This window comes from Gasterosteus aculeatus, chromosome 6, assembly GCF_964276395.1.
Source record: "Gasterosteus aculeatus chromosome 6, fGasAcu3.hap1.1, whole genome shotgun sequence".
In the NCBI taxonomy this organism is placed as follows: Eukaryota; Metazoa; Chordata; class Actinopteri; order Perciformes; family Gasterosteidae; genus Gasterosteus; species Gasterosteus aculeatus.
The window spans coordinates 9,900,440-9,921,549 of NC_135693.1; the positions used below are offsets into that span (position 1 = coordinate 9,900,440).

Genomic DNA, 21,110 nt, shown 5'->3' on the forward strand with positions numbered 1-21,110 from the left:
GGAAACAGGGACAGGAGGTGAATATATAGCGATGTCTGCACAGGCCAAGCTCTGCAGCCAGTGAGAGCTCATAGTGAGGCGTTTCATGTGAATGTCCACAACGCACAGTGTGTGGGCGCTGCGGAAACTGAGCTCAGAACATTCATTAATGCAAGAATAGCCAGGAAGTGAGATATATGCACAACTGTTGGGTCCGACCGTCGTCTGATTAAAATCAGATGACGTCGGCCAGCCAATTTCTTCTCGGTGGAGTGCCGAAACGGCAGCAGCAGTCCATGGACGGGCACATTAAGGACTACAGAAATAATGAACACATCTGTCTTCTCGGTGTTCAATCATGGAGACAACTCTTCCTATATTTCCTGTGATGTGCCTGTCTCTATCTGTGACACATTCGCACTGGCAAAACCGCTCATTTGCAAGCGCCTTCTCACCGACAACCCACCGTTGGGGTCCAAACTAAAGCTGCAGTGAGTAAACACCTAATTACTGCCTGCAGAGACAACAAGGACTGGCACTCGTGGCTGAGTTCGAACTGCCTGCATTCCCCCCTAACATCTCAGCTAAAGAGATGATACCCGACTAACTTTAGGACGGACCCCTCAGACGTGTGTCGGCATTTAAGGCAATTTAGCAGTGAAGGTGACAAGCGAGCAGATGCCCTCTGTAGACTCAGATGGTATCTCTGTTCGAGTCTGAATGCGTGAGTGATTTCAGGGTTCAGGTTATCGAAGTATCTAACCAGTGGCATTTTTGAAAAAAAGACAGTTGCTGCCTGTCAAGCCGAGAGTCGCACTCCCTCTTCGGATGAACGCCGTGTTGAGAGTCCCGCTGTAGTTGGGTTTTCATCTACAGCGCGCCGTTGCCCCTCCATTTCTATTTGAGGCTGTGTAATATACTCAGCACGTCCATTTGATGGAGCTCCCTGACAATGTCAGACAGAGGCAGACAGGGAATTAGGGTCTTAGGTACAAACAAGAAAACACAGTTTGAACTCCGGTCAAATTGAACTGAAGTAATGGTCCAATCCCACCGCTTGCCCTGATCCTTATCGGCTGGTTAAAACACGGTGCCTGCTGGAATGCGGGAGGCCTGCAGTGTTACTGCTTGTCTCTCTGTGGCAGTGCTGCTGCCACCAAGTGGAGCGCTGAGAAACTGGCTTTTTAAAAAAAAAGAAAAAATCAGTTCACCTCTTCCCAGAGATGTATCTACAGAACACATCCGCTCGTTACCTTTTGCGCGTCTTCCCATTTCTCCTTATTTTCCTCCTCCAAGAGGTTGCTGATGATTTGAAAGAAGTTCTGTGGAGATGATGAAAGAGAAAATATGTAACACACACGATGCACAAGTATTACAGGCAGAGTAGCGAGATGCTTTTTGAAATCGTGACACATAAACACTACTCAACCAAAGAGGACCGTTATGGATAATAAACCAACATTTCTCAAAGGGATTTCTATAAGGGAATAATGACAGTAACAGCAGGGCTCAATTGCTCCAAGAAAATTTAACACGTAAACCACGATGGTTTCCCCCCAAAATCGAAGATGGCATTTTCGTATTAGCTCTGGCAGAAATATACCTCAAACCCCTGCAGCTTGCAGAAAACACGTAATGCTCGAGGAGAGAAGCACAAGTTGCAATCAGAAAGGGAATGCTTCGGCAGCTGTGTGAATTGTCTTGTTCTGCAGTGGGGGGGCTGCTTGGGGGTGCATGCCTGCAGTAGTAATAGTGTTCCTGTCTGATCTTTAGCCTTGTTATTTCGTCTGTTCTACAATGTGCCTGAGGGAGTGGCTCTCTCTGTCTCTTGACACGGGCTATCTTGTTTTCTACTTGAATGCTTATGCTCCCTCTGGTGGTAATGTGCCCACTTTAACACCGTATTAGCTCAGAGACACGCGAAGGGGGGGGTGGTGGGCCGGGGCCGCCTGCTCTCCTGTCTGAGTGCACAGGCTGCAGGGCTCCCACAATAACCAGAGACAGGATACTTTCGTCGTTTCACAGATTTTCCATGGTGGTGAAATGGGAGAATGGACCCAGTGTTTGACCATCCATGAGCAGGACACTTTGGTTTCATTTCTTTAGAATATTAGCATCAGACCGGACATCTCAAATCCAGTGGAACTGTGGACATTTTGCAGTTCGAGTACCAGTGGATGTGCATAAATTATTGAGTTCAACATTTTGGTGATCCAATTACCTGCAGCCTACCCAGAAGGACAAGCTGTGCACCAATTAAGTCCCATCACATTCAGAGGATGCTCAACTGCATCTAATCACTGACGCTGTTATCATTAATGTTAGATATCTTGGAGGGTTGTCTTTGACAGTACACCATCTAACATCATGGGTGTGTTTTGATGTTCAAAAGATCCTATAGAATATTTTCATTTTGAATGAATTAACAGTACCATGTTTTATCATGGGATGAGCTGAACATTGCCATTATAATGAATAATTTTTACTCTTCCTCTCTTCCATACAGAAAATGACAGATGGGAAGAATATGTTTTTCACCACGATCACATCTCTTTGCAGAAGAAGAACAACAAAATGAAACTATAGTGAAGTAATTGGGTTTATCATCAGCACACATACAACATTCAAAGCTCATAGAGAGTAATATTTATTCTCTTCCCATTTGGCTCCTTCTAAAACTCAACGTGAGCCAAACACATTGAAACAGGCGTGCCGGACAGCTCAAAGAGGCCTGAGAAAGGTCTCTGGGCGTACGTTAATGGTGATAAAGTTGGAGCTTCGGCTATAATCTCCATCAACCTATTGACACAAGGAGGATCAAGACTGAAGTCAACGACAACACGATTAGATGAAACAGCTTAGGATGGGAGGGAGATCTCTTGACACAATGAAGCTGGGAGTTGTGTTTGTCAGATTTTGTGCATTTGCAGACATTGTTTCTCCAGTTCTTCGTTTGCTTACTTGCACATCATCTGAAGATGGCTCATAGCTGGCTCTCTTGAAGGTCTCTGTCACATTGCGAAGGATCTCCACGGAGGAGAGCAGGTCACCAGCGTAGAAGTTCCTCCTCTGCGTGAGATCCAGCAGGTTTTTGGTGACCAGGGACATCCCATCACCCGCCAGCATCCTTTGGCCCTTAGCAAGGTGCCCCTGGACCTCCAGAAAACAGGAGAATACGAGACTTGGGGCATCTGTGTCCTCCGTTGGGTTTTCAGAAATAGACACTAAACTACACATTTGGACTAAATGGAGTGAAAACAATCAGGAAGAAAGACTCCACTCTCTAAGGCCCTTAATGTGACACTTAAATCTAAGCCAGGACGAAATGTATTCTGCCTCATGGTTTTTTTAAATCAGCCAATACGATCAAAAGAGTTAACTGGAGCAGACACATGTTTATGCAAAAACTGCACAGTGAAATGACATTTCACATCACTGCACAGGGTTTATGTCCACAAATACAGGTTCACAGGTGCAGGGCTTTATGTGCTATCTCAGCTCTTCTGGCTTATTTTGTTTCTAACGGTGATGGAGGGTTACCACCATTATTTATTCTTGTTTACAGATAAAAGGCACGCACAAAAAGCCAAAAAAAGGCCCTTGGAAAGAGACACAGACTTTAATAACAAAAATAGAAAATATTTTCTCTCCGGTCCAAATGTCTTCTGAAATAATAAACACTGAAAGAGATATTTTGGTGAATAGGTGATGATATAAAAAAAAGTCCGCATTTCCTCGGTTTCCACCAATTTGCAATCCACTAGATTGACTCTCCAGCACAAAAAAAAGTATTGTAATTGATGTTAGTTCAAATGCGCCGAAGAGGAAGTGAGGAAAAATATAAAAGTAAATATACAACAATCTAAAGCAAAAAGACAAAAATGGATGACCACATGCCAAAAAAACTAATTAAAATAATTTAACGCAGACAATTTATTACAGAAAAGTGGCAAAATCATAATTTTATCTGCTCAACTTTAGAAAGTGGTTATTTTTTGGCCACGTTGTTGCGGGAATGAAGGGGATGGGGAAAACACCAGGGAGGTAATTTATGATGCATTGGAAACACAAGTGCTGAGCGGGACCTGGCTTTGCACCTACTGATTGCTGCAAGTATCTGAATTCATTTGTTATGCATCGAGCATAGCTGGGCTGCTCCCAGTAGGCCATTCCACGGTGATCCAAAGAGCAGCGTCGACTGGTGGTGCCTGTAGAGGAGAAGGAGAAGGAGGAGACAGATTTGGAGGAGAGATGGAGCGAGGGAGGGAGGGTAGAGGGGGGAGACAAGGATTCAGGCGTAGAGAGTGGAGAGAGAGGGGCGGTTATGGGATTAAAACCAAAGGAGAGGCAACAGAAGATGGAAGACAGTAGGATAGAAGTAATAACTCTTTTCATTCGAGAATTGTCTTCTATCACCTGTCTATCACCCACAATCACAATTTGATATCACCTGTTTCCCACGGAGTTGTATTATTATAATATTGAAGGACGAGGAAAAGAGATGTTTCTGGAGGGAATTGGCTGCGTTTTTTAAATAAATGTTTGCTGCATGAATACAACTAAACTGTGATAGCTGTTAGGCATTTGAACAGTGATTCCAAAATAGCAGAACCACCCAGTATGTACACATCCTGCATAGGGGTCCAACATCACACCTTCGCCGCTGTCGACCCGGCGGACTGCACTTCACACATCACCCCACCGCTTCAACACAGGTGCTTGACATCCTGAGGAAAACTCCCACAGTACAAAACATTTCCCCTGGCACCCGTGCTTCACAAAAAAAAAGAAAAAGCGCTGCTATCTCTTGTTCTTTCTGTCTTGCACACGCACGCACACACACGCACACACACACACACACACACACACACACACACATACAGACAGAAAGAGATCAAAACCACACCTCCTACGCCTACCCTTTCCACAGCTACTACCTGGTGATGTGCACTGAAGCTATGAGTGCACACCAAACATTGCGATATCCTGGGAGCGGCCATGCAGCGCTACGAGACAGCCCAGAGGGAAGCAAGAGAGGCCTACGGCTCTACACCTTGCTGAGCATCTCCCTCAACATGCCTTCACCCGGGAGCTTATATTTACTTTAGGATCCAGAAATCTGTTAGTAAGGACTCCAAAACGCAATAAAATATTTTTATATTGTTATCCAATAATCTTTTAAATCCTTTACTTTTTTGACATTCCTAAAGGTCATTGTAAACAAAGAAAGACTGTGCTCTTTAAGTGGGAATTGCAAAAAAAACACAACTTAGTAAGAGGCCATGTACCTGTAATGACATGAAATCTTGTTTTTGTATTGATTTCACGGATGAGATTCAATGAAAAGCTAAGAAGAGGCTTTTAAAAGATGCCTGATAACCTCTAGTCTATTTCTTTTCACTATTATACTCTATTTTGTAATCTAAATGTGTATTCAGCAACAAAAGAAGGCACCCGAGGCAACAATGATTAAGCCGTAGTAAGTTGAGTATGACATATCTGGAGGTGGAGATGTGCTTTTTTAAAAGCAAGCAGGCACTCCGCTGAAGCAGTGACCTGCTGCTGTCCATCAGTCCTCCCCACCACGTTGTTTACTGCCCGAGGAGTTAGTGTATAAAAGCACTCCGAGAGGGATTTTTACAGGCTTAGCCTGTTGAATATTGACCCGCGATAGATAAATAACCTTTATTTTTGTGAAAGAAAACCCAAGATTCAAACGTCTGAGTGAAATAATAATCACACGTAAAATTGCCTTATTCGTTCAAAAGGATGATGTCTTGTGTTTGTGCACATAATTGTTTTTTTGTTAGTTCAATTAAATTAAATAGCTGCCTCTCTCAGTTGGCTGGCTCTAACTTGAATTGATTCATTGAGATTCATGGCTCTCATTAGACATCCACATGAATAAGAGCACAATAGTGTGTTTAGTGTTTACATGCTAAATCTATCCTGCAGGCTGAATTGAAACCACATGTTTCAATAGAAAAAAACCTCACGTGAAAGTATAAACCCTAAATAATGCAAAATTACTTTTCACCATTGATATTTGGTGTCTAGCAAATATCAAAACAATTATTCACTCCATTTAAAAAAGGAAACGAAACTAAGCACATCCTAGGAATTCTGTGCAGTATAAATAGAAAATATGGATCTTTACTTTCCCCAACTCCAGCTGGGAATAGTCTTTCCAGCTCTACTAAAGCAAGCAGCTCTCTTGTATCGTAGCTCAAGAACCTTTGTTTAAGTGATACAAAGCCAACAAATGCATCTGCTGTGTGTCTATGTGTGTATCACCCCACCTTTCCTCCCTCCTCGCCTCCTGGTGGCAGTTGTCATCCACGGCGCTGTTCCTGTGGTGACCTTGATGACGGCAGTGACTACGGCTGAGTAGACACGACCGCCCACGACCCCCCCCCCCGGCATGTTTAGACCCTTCAACCAAGCTGTCACATGGCCGACCGGCTCTCCGGGAAGGAGGCGGCCTGCTTGTGTGGCGTTTTGGTTCCTTCTCGTGTTTTCCTCATCGATTACAATAAGTATGTAGGGTGGGTTTTTTTCATTCAAAGGTTCATCATGTGGGCTTCGTGAGACCCACTGGCACTGGAATTAGCATTAATGGTTTTACAGATAAACTTGACCCTGACCTGAACTGTCCATCAGAGTCTTTCTCCCAGTAGTCAGTGCGCAGGGGGGACACACTCTAGTTCAATACGTCTGTTACATCACCCTTTTATCCTAACAACGCTCATGCGACATTCATTACAGGTCCTGGTTCTCTGGCAAAGTGGTACGACACGATATGTTTATCTGTGCAGGCGCCGTGCAAGAGTCCGCCATCCCTGACCTGCTGTATGATACTATCAAAAAACAGCACACAGACTGCAGCATTGGCATCTGAGCAGCATCGACATTTTGTAAAAAATTTGGGATGAATGAGTCATTGACGTCAAAAGTTCATGGAAAATCTTTGTATAATGCTTTTATTTATTCATGCAACACAGCTCAGAAACAACACTAATTAGGTTGGCTGTATAAAGACTCCAAAGGTCCAACCCTGACTGGCTGACCCGGATCCATTAAAGACACCTCTTGGTGTAAAATTCAATTCTTCATCAGCAGGGGTGTTGAATCTCCAACAACATCGTACAGAGAAGAACATGACGAGAAAGAAACAAAATGCCCTCATTCGAGCTGGAAAAATCTTTGCATGGTGCCAAACAGTGATTGGCCATAAAAGCTAATGTCAAGCCACAAAGCTAATGTCACGCTAGTAAATCTGACTCTGCGTAACTTTGCCGCAGGTGAGCCATCTGTGAAAGACTGCGTGTTTGCTGCTGCATCTGGTTTGCCAGTTAGCTGTTTTATGGTGAAGAAATGTCGACTCACAATGCCTTTGATTGTTCAATTCTTCTACAAGAGTTCAGCGTGGCAAATTAACCTGTAACTTGAGCCCCAAGGCTGCACTTCATTGTCCTGTCAGTTTGTTAGCAAGCTGACCTTCAACAGGAACAAAAGCAAAGCAGCAGCTTTAACAGAGGTTGCTTTCTTTTTCAACCTCCCTCCTGTTTCTCTCCTCTCTATGTGCTTTTTTTTAATCTCAGTTACCATTTTTCATTGCATCCACTGCACGATGTGGTGTAGCCACAGTTACATCACTTCATATTGAAATCGGATAAATGATATGTGCGTTCGCCGCGGACGGAGTGACATGACTTTGCAGACGGATAAAGTTTATTTCATTATCATGAGGCTTTTGATTAGTCGGGCAGCTATAACAAAATAAAAAGCTTGTTGATAACCTCTATGAGAAAAGACAGTTCAGTCTGCTGGCAGGAATCTAGCATCATCCATCACACTAAATTATAATTATTAGCAATGTGATGTGCACTGACGGCAAATTATTATTGTGGAATTGCATTTTCTGGACTGATGCAAACAGCCGTTTCACCAAATGAGTCATCGTAGGTCAGTCAATGACGCGGCTACTCTTTCTGTTTAAACCGGACGGGATGGGTCACAAAGGCAAATCTGTGAAACCAGACCGTATAAATATAAAGACACTGCTCATGGACTTACCTGTGGCATTGGCTGGGCATCTATTAAATGCCAATTCTCCCGAAGGCGTCCGTCTCCACACCATCGATACTGCATAGTCCTCCGGACAAATCTCATATGGCGCTTAAAAGTAAAGTGGTAAAATTGTCACAACATTGATACAAAGATCTTTTCAGGATTTTCCAATATGATGTCACAGTTTCTTCATATCACATACAAGGAAGTATAGAAATATAAGAGAGGAAAGCTGTTGGTAAAACAATAATAATTTAGTTTCTTCACAGAATGGAATTATCAAAATATATTTTTTAATTCAAAAAAGTGTATTCTGAAAATTACACTTTACTGAGTAACGTACTGATTTCAATGACTTAATCTACATTCATAAGCTTTCTTCCTGCCTCTATACCTGCTATCATCTATTAATTTTCTGTTATTGTTGTTATTGTTATGGTTTACGTAACCTGTCAATCACTCACAGGCGATAAAAAATCTCTTCTTCTGGGTGGAGATTTAAGTTTAATCATCCTTTGGCTCACCTGGACAGCGCTGGTCACTGCACTTTCTGACTTCTTCTCCGGTGCCATCACACTGCTGGCCGGTCTGCGCGGCCCCCTGACACACGCGCGCTCGCCTCTGCCAGCCGCCGTCGCATGACTTCGAGCAGCCGCTCCACGGACCCCAAGGATTCCACTGTCCGTTAGCTACAACAGAATCATCCTCTGTTAAAAACGGGACCACTCGGAGGCGTACAAAAAAAATAACCTCACTTCACTGTGAGCGGATCCTATCGTGTGGTATTTAAGCTTATGTTTTGTTTTTATTGATTTTTTTTCATTGCATTTATTTCTTTTGCAATCCATGCACTCAGTTAGCAGATGCAGTTTGTTGGTAATATTTCAGAAGTGAACGAGATTACTTTGAATTATCAGCAGATTGTGGGTTTTATGACTAAATGAAGGTGCTCTGCGTGTGGTGGTCCTTCCCCCTCACTTTGCCAATACTAAATAGCATTTATGCTGTTTCCAAACAGTTTCCAAAACCACCAACACGTTTTATGTCCTTGTAATGAACATTGTTAAATTGTGCATTAGACACAAAAACAGATGCTTCCCTTCAGCGGTGTAGTAAATCACGTGCCCTTGTCTGAACGGAAAGGTACAAAGCCCTGTGAGCAGGAAACACACCGCACTCTCATTCTAACCTCTGCTCACCCGCCCCTCACACGTTCAGGGCTATTTTGTGTCCTACAACTAACCTCTGTCAGGATCGCTTCAGGAAGAGAAACAGAACAGAAACCGTACTGACCTATTGGCTAAAACTATCCGCAAGACATTGATAAAATCCCAGTAGGTACTAAAGCCTCTGCTCCACATTAGAGCAGCTGATTTCTCAGACAGATGTATGCTTGTGTGTTTCAAAGAGCTCATTGTTCCAGCAGTCCTGGAGAAATTCCTCCAATCTTGAAACACATAACATTGATTCAAATCCTGCACTAGCCTCTATTGCAGTCATTAGTAGGTTTTATACTTTATTCTGTTGGGCGAATTGTTTCACAGGAATGCCGGTTGCCTTTGTGGACACTAAATGACTCAAAGATCTATCTTACTGTTGGTGAAAGACCTATTCTACTGGGTTTGCAATGAACTGCTCCTTTGGCCACAACAAAGCAAGGCAATGCCACTAGAAGTCATCAACACCGTGCGGTGTGTAATGTAGGATCCTTCACCTCGCTAACAAAGGCAGAAGGAGTGCTAAATATGTAGGCCTCATTAGATGAATCAGTTGTATAATGCCTCCTCTCACTGCGAGGCAAACAACAGCACCGCCTGCTTCATTATCATGAGCACAAATTGCACCAAGTAGGTGCTATTTTAGAGGTCCAAGAGAGCATAAGGTTGACTGGCAGTGGTTACACAACAATGTCCCCTGACTTTAAAAAAATTGGAGCGGAATTTCCTTCCCACACACGTACTACTGAACTACAGAACAATGTTTTAGCTGCTGTAGCGAAAATTGCATCAGGAGATTATGAGAGTGGTGCTGCGGCCCTCCATGTGATCAGATGATTCAAAGCCTGATGGAGACCGCTAAGCCGACATCGCTCAGCCTCTAATACGTCCGTGATGTTGACTGACATTTTGGACAGCTAACCCTGAATTACGTGAAAGACATACAGTATATCTAACTGGATTTTACAAATCCAATTGATAGAGCGTGGTCTTAAACATTATTCTTCATTCTTACAACAATCCCTGTATCTTAGGAGGTTTTCAGTACGCCACAGAACGAGTGAAGTCGGGCTCTGTATTTTATCCAAAGGTGATTGTAATTATTTTAGAACTCATGGTAGTTATGATGGCGGCAACAATGAGTGTTTTTTTTTTGTCTCTCTTCTCCCTCATTACAAATCAGGATATTTTAATTTAGGCATCAAAGCGGATACAGAATGAAGAGGCTCAGGTTTTTACCTGTGCAGTCAGGATTATGGCACTCTCTGCTTTCTGCCCAATGACCGCGACACTCAGATCCCCCATGGGCGGCCGCTGAGCACTGCCTGGTCCTCTGCTGAGTGCCATTGGCACAGGTCACCGAGCAATCGCTCCAAGAGCTCCACTCCTGCCACTGTCCGTCCACTGAAACACCAACCACAACCCAACAAGCGCGTCCCGTGTGAAGGGGGGAAGAAAGAGGGCAGACAGAAATGGAAGGAGATGTTCAGGTCACTATTCTCTCTCAGATTGAAAGACAAAAAACTGACAAAAACACCATAACTGCTTGTAGATTTTGGAGAGAGTTACCACGTCTGGTTACCCTTTCCAAAAGTAAATAAGAGAATGAAACACGAAAAGTGTTTTCGTAGAATGCTCTCGTATTAATATTTATATCATCAATGCCAAAAGCACAAACTGCAGATTATATTTGTTAGCTGCCTTTCATTTCCCCCCGTCAGGGCAGAGAGAAAGCATTTTGGATTGAGCGGTTTTCACTGAGTCGGTTACCAGAGCAAAGCTAACATTTACTGTGTGGAAAAACTCATCAACATTAATCTGCTTAACATCCACAGGAAAACGTGCGGGTGAGTGATTTTTGTATTGAGAGTATTGACTCTCAACTAAACCGCATTATCATGTAGGCATGTTTGCATGTATGCAGCACGAACAAGGCTGCAGCTTTATACTCACCTTTGCAGTACTGTGTGATTATGGGATACTTGATGTGTGTAGGTAAACAGTTAACTACCGTTGTTTTGCATAGGTTTAGAGATTAGATGATACCTGGGCATAGGGCTATGTTGCAAAGCTTAGTCTGGGTCTCGGGTCCGTCACAGGCCCTGCCTCCATGCTGGGGAGGGGCACACATCCTAGTCCTAGTGCGGTGACCTCGGCCACACGTGAATGAGCACAGGCTCCACGGTGACCACTCCTCCCATACACCGTGTACTGCGGGCACAGAAAAGGCATCAGGCCTAATCAATGTCTCTGCCTCTGCTGTAGCATAAACACGCCCACAGCAGACCGCCATACAGAATCAAAATCAAAACTCAAAAGGAATTAGCGACACGACTGATGTAGATGAAACACTGAGCACACAGACACTGTGGGGCCTCGCAGAGCCCCAGCCAGAAGCTCCGATCACCTCTGTGCATGGAATACAGTTTAAATAAATGCAAGCCGACCAACAGCGCTTCAAACAGCAGTAAAGGACGTGATAAATAGGTAAAAATCTTCCACGTGGCAGTTTTCAACTGGCAAAAGCAACAATAGGACCCTGACTCTGGAGGTGCGGGGTGAGGAGCAGAAGGCCTGCACAGCGTTAACTTGGGCTGACAGGAATTCCAGCAGCTGTGGACCTTGAGGTTGATGTGGGCTGGCAATAGTTCTGCAAACATATCGCTACACCAACGTATTTATCATGGTAATGCAAAAAAAAACAGACAGCGCTGCAACCTGCTTCCATCCCTTTGAATAAGCGCTCACATTGGCTGGGAAATGGCCACTCGGACTAAATATCTGGTCAGACGGATCAAATCCAACCGGAAATGTATCAAAAGTGTCAGATATGTTTCCTCATCATATGTCTTTGGGTAATTCATGCTCAAATATTTCAATTAATTATGTTATATGAAATCATTCTAAATATTATGTAGTTTATTGGTATTCTGTAATCATGTAGCTGCAGAATCTTTCTACGGTTTACAGGGGACTGAAACGGGAATAACTAGCTGATCTGAGTGTGGCCATCCCTAAATACTTTGTGGAAATCACTTATTTTAATCATACTGCTAATTAAAGGACTGCGCAAAACATATGTGTTGAATTTTTTTTCATCATCTGTTCATCATAATTCAGGATCTTCTAAATGTGACTTCGCGGTCACAGTGAATTGCTGGTTTCCTCTTTAGAAATGTCACCATCTGTAACTTGTAACAATGTTTCTGCAGTACGACGGTTGGATCTCAAATCAGTTGCGGAGTCGTTGGATCTCTGGATCAAGGTGACGGTCGGCCACGAGGCGGAGTGACCGCCTGAGCGCTTACCTCTGCTTTTGATGCTCTTAGCTAACTGTCACTGCTAGGGGTCACTGCTCTTTAACTGTGATCAGTGATGCAACAGGATTTTGCCGCTTATGTTTTATTGTCTGAACTGTGTCCATGATTTATGGGGACAGCCATCAGCAATGCTGTTCTTTGTTAGAGGAGAGATTCTTGGAACAGAAAGCAAATTCATTTGCCAATAATGTTTTCATTCATTTGTGGTGAACTGGGATTTAGTCCCTTGAACTCAAATCATCCAGTGATGTTTTACTTTTTTAACTTGTTAGCCTTGATATTGTGTGTCCAGCTGTTTTATTTTGAAGGCTGTTCAGCTGATTAGTTTCGCAGACCCAGAGTCCACCAGTGAATAGACCGATATTGACAGTAATATATTTTGGATTGATGTTATTATTGTTTTTCTTAATTGGTCAATAATATAAGATAGAACTACTTTCAAGTCTTTATTTACATTTTTTTCTGTGATTTGCATGGATTATTAATGGTATACTGTCATGGTTGTAAATTTTGCTTTCTAATCTAACTTTTTTTCTTATTTTATTCACCCAAGTATGGTCTTCATTACCCGGTTGGCAATATGTATGCTGATCACGTATGGTGATAATGTTTAAGCCAACTGCCTTTTGTTTGCTTTGTTCTCATGGAGGCTGTTGCTGCTTATGTTAATTTCCAAAATGTCTGTGTTAATGACATTTAAAACGTCATTCTGTAAACCCACCAAGTAGTCTTATTGGATGCAGCAGGCGTTTAGTACAACAAAAACCCAAAGGTGCAATCATTTGAGGCAAAACAATATTTGTACAGAATCAATGGGCAATGTCATTTCCCAACTTAATGTTCAAACTTTGTGACATTATTCAGTTCCTGATCCTTGCCCGATAACAGCAACAGCCTCAAATGCTCCTCTATTGTCAAAACTTTAAAAACATACAATAGACAAACCTTTGCACCTGACATATGACGTCATGCCACAAGCACCACTTGCATGGTTTATTTGGAAAGCACATTCTGTATAGTAGGATGGTGTCTGTTGGACGTACGTTGGAAGTGGCTTACTTTTGATATGGTACAAAATAGTACGCCGTTGTCGTTGACATGAGAGGACGTCCCTCCCAGGTTCAAATGTACGGCTCTTGTATCTTCCTTTGACAGCTTGGATTGACACTTGCAAGACAAAGGATTTGCCGGCGTATTTTTCATATTGACTGGTGCTATAATTACCCTCTACCTCATCCCAAACCAAGCCACACACTGTGAAACCTGTGTTATAATAAATAATTAATATTGACTCAAATAAAAGAAAGTCAAGCACCCAAGACAAGTAATAACATCACACACAGGCTTGTTTTCCTCAAAATTGTACTGTGTGCCGGTTTTTAATCAGGACAGGGAGTGTTGGGTTGAATAATTAAGATGCAACACGAATTGCTGATACCAACATAATCAAGTGAGTTCTGTTCTTTAGTACAGAAGATATTCGATTTTGTGTTGGCTCTGATTTCTGGCAGAGGTACATACGTACAAGTCTGACCTCTGTGTTTAACTCATCTCAATCACTTGGAGCAGTGGGCGGCTTTGAAACACGGGGGGGAATTAGTGTACCTGTAAATACTGTGGAAAGGTATAAATTGGGCTACTTTTCTTCTGCAGTGTAAATTCTGACTATATGTGCTGTTGGTTGGATTAAAAAAAGGGGATAACTCTGGTAAAAATGTATTTGGTAAAGCAGAAATGCTATTGTATCCTGGCAGGTGCATTGTGTTGGATGAGCAAGATCACAACTTTTAAGAAGACTTTCTAATGGTGGGAGCGCAGCGCGTGATCCATCGTTCATGGATACGTGTCTTTATGTAAAAGCCTGTTTTGGATGTAAAAGCGTTAATCAATTTGTGTACTTCTTGGCAAAAAATAAAACTTCTATCGTAGACTTTCTCTTATAGAGAGAGTTCAAAATTGCTTTAGAGTCGTCCCAGAGTTTTACAGCATAGATATGTGGTGATAACTGATTCTGCATTATTATGGGAAAGAACGTTCCGGATCCACAATTAGCCGCAGGCAGAGTAAATCCTGCAGGTCTTCATAAATCAAAGACAATGATGAATTGCAAAGGGCAGCTCTGTAAATTCTGGCCCTATATTAGTAATTATTCTTAATGAAAACATGAATGTATATGTCTACATTTGGGCTGTGTATCTTTTGAGAATTAGGAGCTTTAATGCTGTCTTAGCTAAATATAAATGGCCAGAGGAGTCACGCCAACATCGTACTCCGGCACCTGTTCTCTCGAAATGACTCATCCTCTTTCTAGCTCTTAATGTCCACACACAGTCACAGACCCTTTGAAAACCACACACTTCCCACTTCATATCACATCTAAAAATGAAGAACGGTGTATCATCAATCACCGTTTTCAGAGGCTTCAGCTTGCAGTGTTTTAACAGCCATAATCACCTAAGAGTTTGTGATGCAGCCCCAGAAATACTGCTACTTACTGCGCCATCAAGTCCTTGACTAAGTAGGAGTTTAGAATCTCATCTCTACATCAACGTATCTGTCCGTGTAAGCAATCCAAAGAATGGATGATGGTGACTTTTTTTTTAGAACAACCCGCCATCCTACCAGTCGAAGACGTGCGCGCCGCGATCACCAGCCAAAAACGCATCTGATGCTAATACCTGACCGCCAGTGACTCATCCACCCTGCCATCATGGGTTGAGGAAGAAATGCCTTACAGCGTGTTTGAAGAAATGCTGCCGAGCTATTTTAAAATGCAAGACTGACCTTCAAGGAAAAGAAGGCCGACAACATATCAGTGTCTACCGCACGCCAAGCGCCACGCAGGACCACATGTCAAAAACCATTTCAATGCCGGTGATTTGCCTTCATGTTATATGAAGTGGGAAACACATAGTGCGATAATGATAATGAAAAAAATAAATAAATTAAAAGAAAATCACAAAATAACATCAAAGAAGAAAAGCATTAGATTAACGGCAATAATAATAATAATACATTCGTCAAATAGAGACAAAATTTTGTTAAAACACAGCAACACATTTCCTCTTTTAAACAACAAATGATCAAAACATTAATATTCAAGAATCTGCGGCTAACACTACCTGGACAAGGGGCAGTGTTATTGCAAACCCTTGATTCTCTTAAAGGGCCGATGCAGTGTGTTCCGTATGGTGAGACACATGTTCTTGTTCGCACCTGCGACCCTTGACCGCATGTTACAGAGCATGAGCTCCATTGGGACCACTCCTCTGCACCTGATTCACCTGTGTGGGAGAAGGGTGACACTAGTTAAATGCAGCAGTATGGTCCTCGGGCAGGGCTTACGGGGCAGGGTGTGGCAAGGTGGGCAGGGTTGAGTCAAATGGGGAGGGGCCAACATGAGTCACGTTGGGGTCTTAAGAGTAATAGTAACCGTGGTGTACAGTCTGTACTACCTTTATGGGATCTTTGATAAATACTGAGTCTTTTTTCTGACTTAATTTGTATGCAACACAATTGGACAGTATGCATTGAAAATAGTTTTCACAAGTAGGAATGATCAGGAATGTCAGAGAAAAAGGCTTTTTACAACAAATTCAAATGAGTATTTATGCAAAGATCACTGTAAAGGCACAGCTATGATTACATAAAACAAATAAACATCAGTAGACTTTAAGGTTACATCTAATTATTTAATTTCACAAAATTTAAAAAAATATGCATTTCAATGGAACCCGATAATGTGCTTAAATGAAGTAAGACTATAAAGAAACAAAATGTCATAAGAACATGGTGACATGCAAGAAAGACAGCGTTTGAGATGGGTGTTAGTTCAGAGAGAAGCCTGAGATATGCATTCCCTTCAGCTGCAGCAAACTTTCTAGTTTCCTTGACAACCCAACATATTAGCTATTTTAGAATTCAAATCCATCTTAACCTCTTAACTCCAAGGGGTGGAGGGAAATTAGAAATCAGATTGGGGCCATTTTCACATGTGTGAATGTGATTAGAAGCACACTCATTTGTAAGTGTTCTCAAGGCACTATTTTAGCTGCATGATAACAATTGATTCCTTTACTATTATCCAGGCCTTTGTGCCAATATGGAGCTTTTGGCAAGCAGACTTTTAAGTTGTTCGACCTGCATGCAGTCAAATTGTCTTTGAATAATTACACATAGCATTCGGTAGCCTATTAGTAAAAATAAGGATCGTAGTTATTCCATTTATCTTAAGGTCTCTTTTGAGTTCCATTAAGAAATATCACTTAGAAGAAACAGCATTGATCCTTTTAATCTTCGTTGTCCAAAAGGTCCATAAATCAGAAAGCCATGATATGCAAATAAAGCTGTATATTTCGATGAGGCAGGAACGTGATTTACAAAGCGGTGATAGCCTAAATGCAAAAATAATACATTTTTGGTGAAAATTGCATGAATACTCAAATTCCTGCATCAGAGTAGTCACGGAATACTTAATATTCAATTCATTTAAACCCTCAGGTGAAGTATTCTTTTCTTGGAGGCTTTGGGCATTGGAGAAATAATTGGATACAAAGAGGAATTCTTTCAATTGCAGCTCTGAATACATTTATGTCATTTGGAGTCATCAAATCCTAACATGAATGTGTTAAACACAACATGCTTTAAAGTAGTTTCTTAGAATGCTGTATCAAGGACAAATAGATCCAGCCAAATAGTCATCCAAACCTTGCCCTTAATTTTGCAGATCATAAAATAGACTGAAAGGTGGATCAATTGACGCAGAACAGGGAGAGTAAATAGTGTCAGAACAAAACAGAAAAGCACAGCGATGCGAGTCGACAGGGAACCAACATACCTGCGTCATGATTAAAATGGAGAGGTGTTAATGGGTAAACGTTAGTACCGGTATGTCCGTATGGGGTGTCACAAATTAAAATGGTTTAATGAAAGGATTTCTTTAACAATGACGGAAATTTAAATGGAACAACACATGAAAAAAAATTGAAACATTTCCCAAAATTCCCCAAATATGAACCACACTCACTGGAGAAAAGTGAGAGGTAGAATAGAGCAAAAAGAAAAAAAGCAGCAACGTTTTTTTTTGCTATTGCTGTCACTTAATTTCGGTTTATCAACAATTTCGAGGCAGTAGACTGTAAACGTCCTCAAGAATTTAGATAATTTTTGTTTTTAAAATGTTCCCAATGCTTCACTTTTTAACAGTCTCATTGTATTACTAAAGGCAGCATCTATCAGTTAAACGTCTGCCAAGTATTTTTTTCATATTTGGCTCAAGGGGTGAATTTTTTCATTGAATGACATTTAATTAATCATGCCTGGGAGGAAATGATTAACTACATTAGGGCCTTGGTTTTAAACTGCTGTTTAATTAATGTTCCATGAATATACTGTATGAGTAATCCACTTGTCAATTCACTGTGTGACAATAAAACAAACAGACCCACAAAACCCAATAAAGTTCTATATTCAGAGTAAATACTCATAGAAAAGTGGGAAATGTATCGTCCTACTTCATGTGTTGCAATAAAGAATGAACTGGCAAAAAAATAATAAAACAAAACATTTCCACATAAAAGGTGCAGTAAAAGAGAGAGCATGCATGATGAAATTAAGTTTAGTTAACAAAATAATGTGAAGAAACATAACTACGGTATTACCAGTTTGTGCCATAAATTTAGCAGATTCAGCTTGCTCCTGCAGGGCCTTTGTGTCATGAACTGATCTTGGCCGCTGACTTTTTACTGTATGCTCTCCGATCATTCCATATTCTATGGGACAGAATAGAGGTTCATATGAAAGCTAGTCTTAAACATGATTTTCTGAGAACAAAAGCTTATTACATACGGATTTTCAGAATGTTCGAAGCAACTTCAGTACATGGCTAGAAACAAAGACCACACAAGTTTGTATTTAATTTGTCCTTTGACTCTTGGACATAGAACAGTGCATCGAATTCATAAGGGTGAGTTGGGAGTATTAATTGAGCTTGAAAGCACAGCGTAGACACATAGCAAACATGCAAATAAACTCACATTTTAATGTTTTTTTAAGACTAACACTTTATCAGAGCAGCTCCCTCCCTCCCTTTCTCCTTTCCTTCTTCCTTCCCTCCCTCCCTCCCTCCCTCCCTACCCTTCTGCATACCCAGAAAAGAAAAGAAAATTAAAGTAAAAATGTGTAAGCCATCAGAAAGCCACAGAGGAGGGGTTCATGGACATAGCATGCTATTGATCCACAGTTTCCTAAACATGATGTCATCTTTGTGGTATTTCCTTTTGGTAAAATTTGGTGATCCTTTGTGAAATTAAGCAAATGTATTCTGAGCTGTATTCATTAGAATGCATGGCCTCTTTGTTTCCTATGAAGGGACAAAGAGACAATGAGCACAATGTTCTTAGCCCACACTGAGAAAAGCGATGCTTGCACGATTGCATTTTGTTAAGAATTTGAACCAGCTGTTTGAAGTAAATCCGACACGCTGTGGAACATTGTGTCTCTTGCTGACGCAAATTGTCTTCAAATTCCCATCTCAAGCTGGCATTACTTCCGGCAGTGTGGTCCTAATGAGGTGATTATATAATGTGCAAATAGGCAATGCAGGTGGTGCACCAACAACAAATTCACACATAGCTCATGTTAGTACATTAGACAATACAATGCGTCAGCAATTGATAGGGAGGACATTTAAATGTTTGATTCCAATCCAATTGGTTGCGTCAGTTGTCTGTCTCCCCTCAAGCACACTGTGCGTCTAGAAAGACGGATCTCCCTCATAATGAGGCCCACCTGTCATCTCGTCTAATCATGTTTCAATGAAAGCTGAAATTTGAAGACTAATTACACGGTAAATCGCTTGACTGTGAGAGGCGACAGTTGTCTGGTCCACGCATCCGACTGTCGGCGTTTGTATCAACAGACATGTTCCATGATTGGATTAAGAAACATATATAAATAATCATTTGTTTTCAGCTACATTAAAACAACACACCTCCACAATATATCATCAGGAGAACCATGTTTACATGAATAATTAGAATAATTTAAGAGGGTAAAATTGAAGGAGAGAAAGCCGGTAGGTAGAAACAGACACCGCAGCCTGTTGATGCTGACTGGGATCTGCAGAACCACGACTGCACAAAGTCAGGAGCTTAATAAACACGTTCAATGATCTTTCTTTACGTTTTGACCGTGTCCACAATTGTTAACAGCACAGTGTGAACTCGGAAGAAAATGTGCAGATACAGAGTTGGTTGGACCAACCGAAGGGCTGTTGATCTTACTCTCAGTCACGCAACGCTAACAACTAGCTAATACTTTGACATGTTGTCTCTAAACTCTATGCTGTGTTTTGGGCTCTACCCAGTGGTGTGTTGGATCTTGAACCAATCCCATCATTTAGCCCGTTGCTTTTTAATGAATTTATATGAGTGAAACTTAAAACTTACAGCTTACAGTTGCACTTTCAGTTCACTAAGCTCAGAAGGGCAGGACCGATGTGTACAAATGAGTATGAACTGACTAATTTGAATAGTTTTATACTTACAAAAAAGTGTAATCAAAATGATACACCCTTCTAGCCTTTATTGCATAATATAGCAACAATAGCTTATTTTATATGAGAACATCCCTCTGTATACAAAAAGGAAATAATTCCTCCCCAGTTTAATATTGTTTATCCAGAAACAGCTTTTCCTCTATCAAGGGAGACACATATCGAACTGGAATATTTTCTATAATATCCTTTTTAGATACGAATGATCATGCCTGGTTTTGCCCATTATTGGTCATAACACCATTATACCTTTTGGAAAAGCTTTGCCTCTGAACATCGATCAACTCAGCGTGTTGAACAGTAGGCTGACAGTCAGTCACACCTAATCTAATTTAGCTCTCGGCAGCTCATGATGAACAATACAACAACGCTTTGAAACATGAGAGATTATAAAAATGTCATTAAGTGTGATGTTGGTAAGGTACTTACTGTGAACTCATTACAGAGCCCATGCTGCGTGAATCAAACTTCACATTTTTAAATAGAGGTTTTTCATCATGGATTCATCCTGTCATTAACGATGTCTGACTAATTATAGGCACATCAGTCTGCACATCAGGAAGCTATTAAAAAATAAAACAGCCTGTGGTACAAAAATGATGCGAAAGAAAAAGTGTCTCAGATTAAGTGTATATTATCCAAGAGCCTATTGCAAAGCCAACATGTTTCCCCTAACTTATAAATTACAATTAAAAAGAGCAGCATGTCAAAACATGACGCTGTAAAAGTCCTGAGAATTAATCCCAGCCATTTAATTGAACTGCAAGGATGGTGTTTAAGTCCGTGGCTGTATGACCGTACGTATCAAACCAGGATTATGGCGAGTGGACTGACAAGCTGATTGTCATTTCTCAAAGTGGCACAAAAAAAACAGGCAGAAAGCGCAGATGATGCATTTAGCGTGTCATTACCTTTCAAACATTTCCTCCGTTTGAGACAGCGTGATTTCAATGTTTTGGCAAATATTCA

At 41.4% G+C, this 21,110-nt stretch overlaps 1 protein-coding gene across 12 annotated transcripts in view; it reads right to left on the minus strand.

The window, feature by feature from the left end:
- The window catches only part of adgrb3 (adhesion G protein-coupled receptor B3), a 91,603-nt gene that overhangs the window by 34,335 nt on the left and 36,158 nt on the right, over positions 1-21,110 (minus strand). For 6 of the 12 annotated variants that reach the window (XM_078104210.1, XM_078104207.1, XM_078104205.1 and 3 more), the window contains exons 3-11: positions 18,247-18,357; positions 15,709-15,870; positions 11,313-11,477; positions 10,506-10,670; positions 8,574-8,738; positions 8,056-8,157; positions 4,081-4,187; positions 2,941-3,135; positions 1,233-1,301 (exon numbers count right to left, since the gene is read on the minus strand). In XM_078104210.1, the coding sequence (XP_077960336.1) occupies positions 1,233-1,301; positions 2,941-3,135; positions 4,081-4,187; positions 8,056-8,157; positions 8,574-8,738; positions 10,506-10,670; positions 11,313-11,477; positions 15,709-15,870; positions 18,247-18,357 (1,241 nt within the window). The remainder of the gene's footprint in view (positions 1-1,232; positions 1,302-2,940; positions 3,136-4,080; positions 4,188-8,055; positions 8,158-8,573; positions 8,739-10,505; positions 10,671-11,312; positions 11,478-15,708; positions 15,871-18,246; positions 18,358-21,110) is intronic. The other 6 variants (XM_078104214.1, XM_078104213.1, XM_078104212.1 and 3 more) reach the window with 4 other exon arrangements.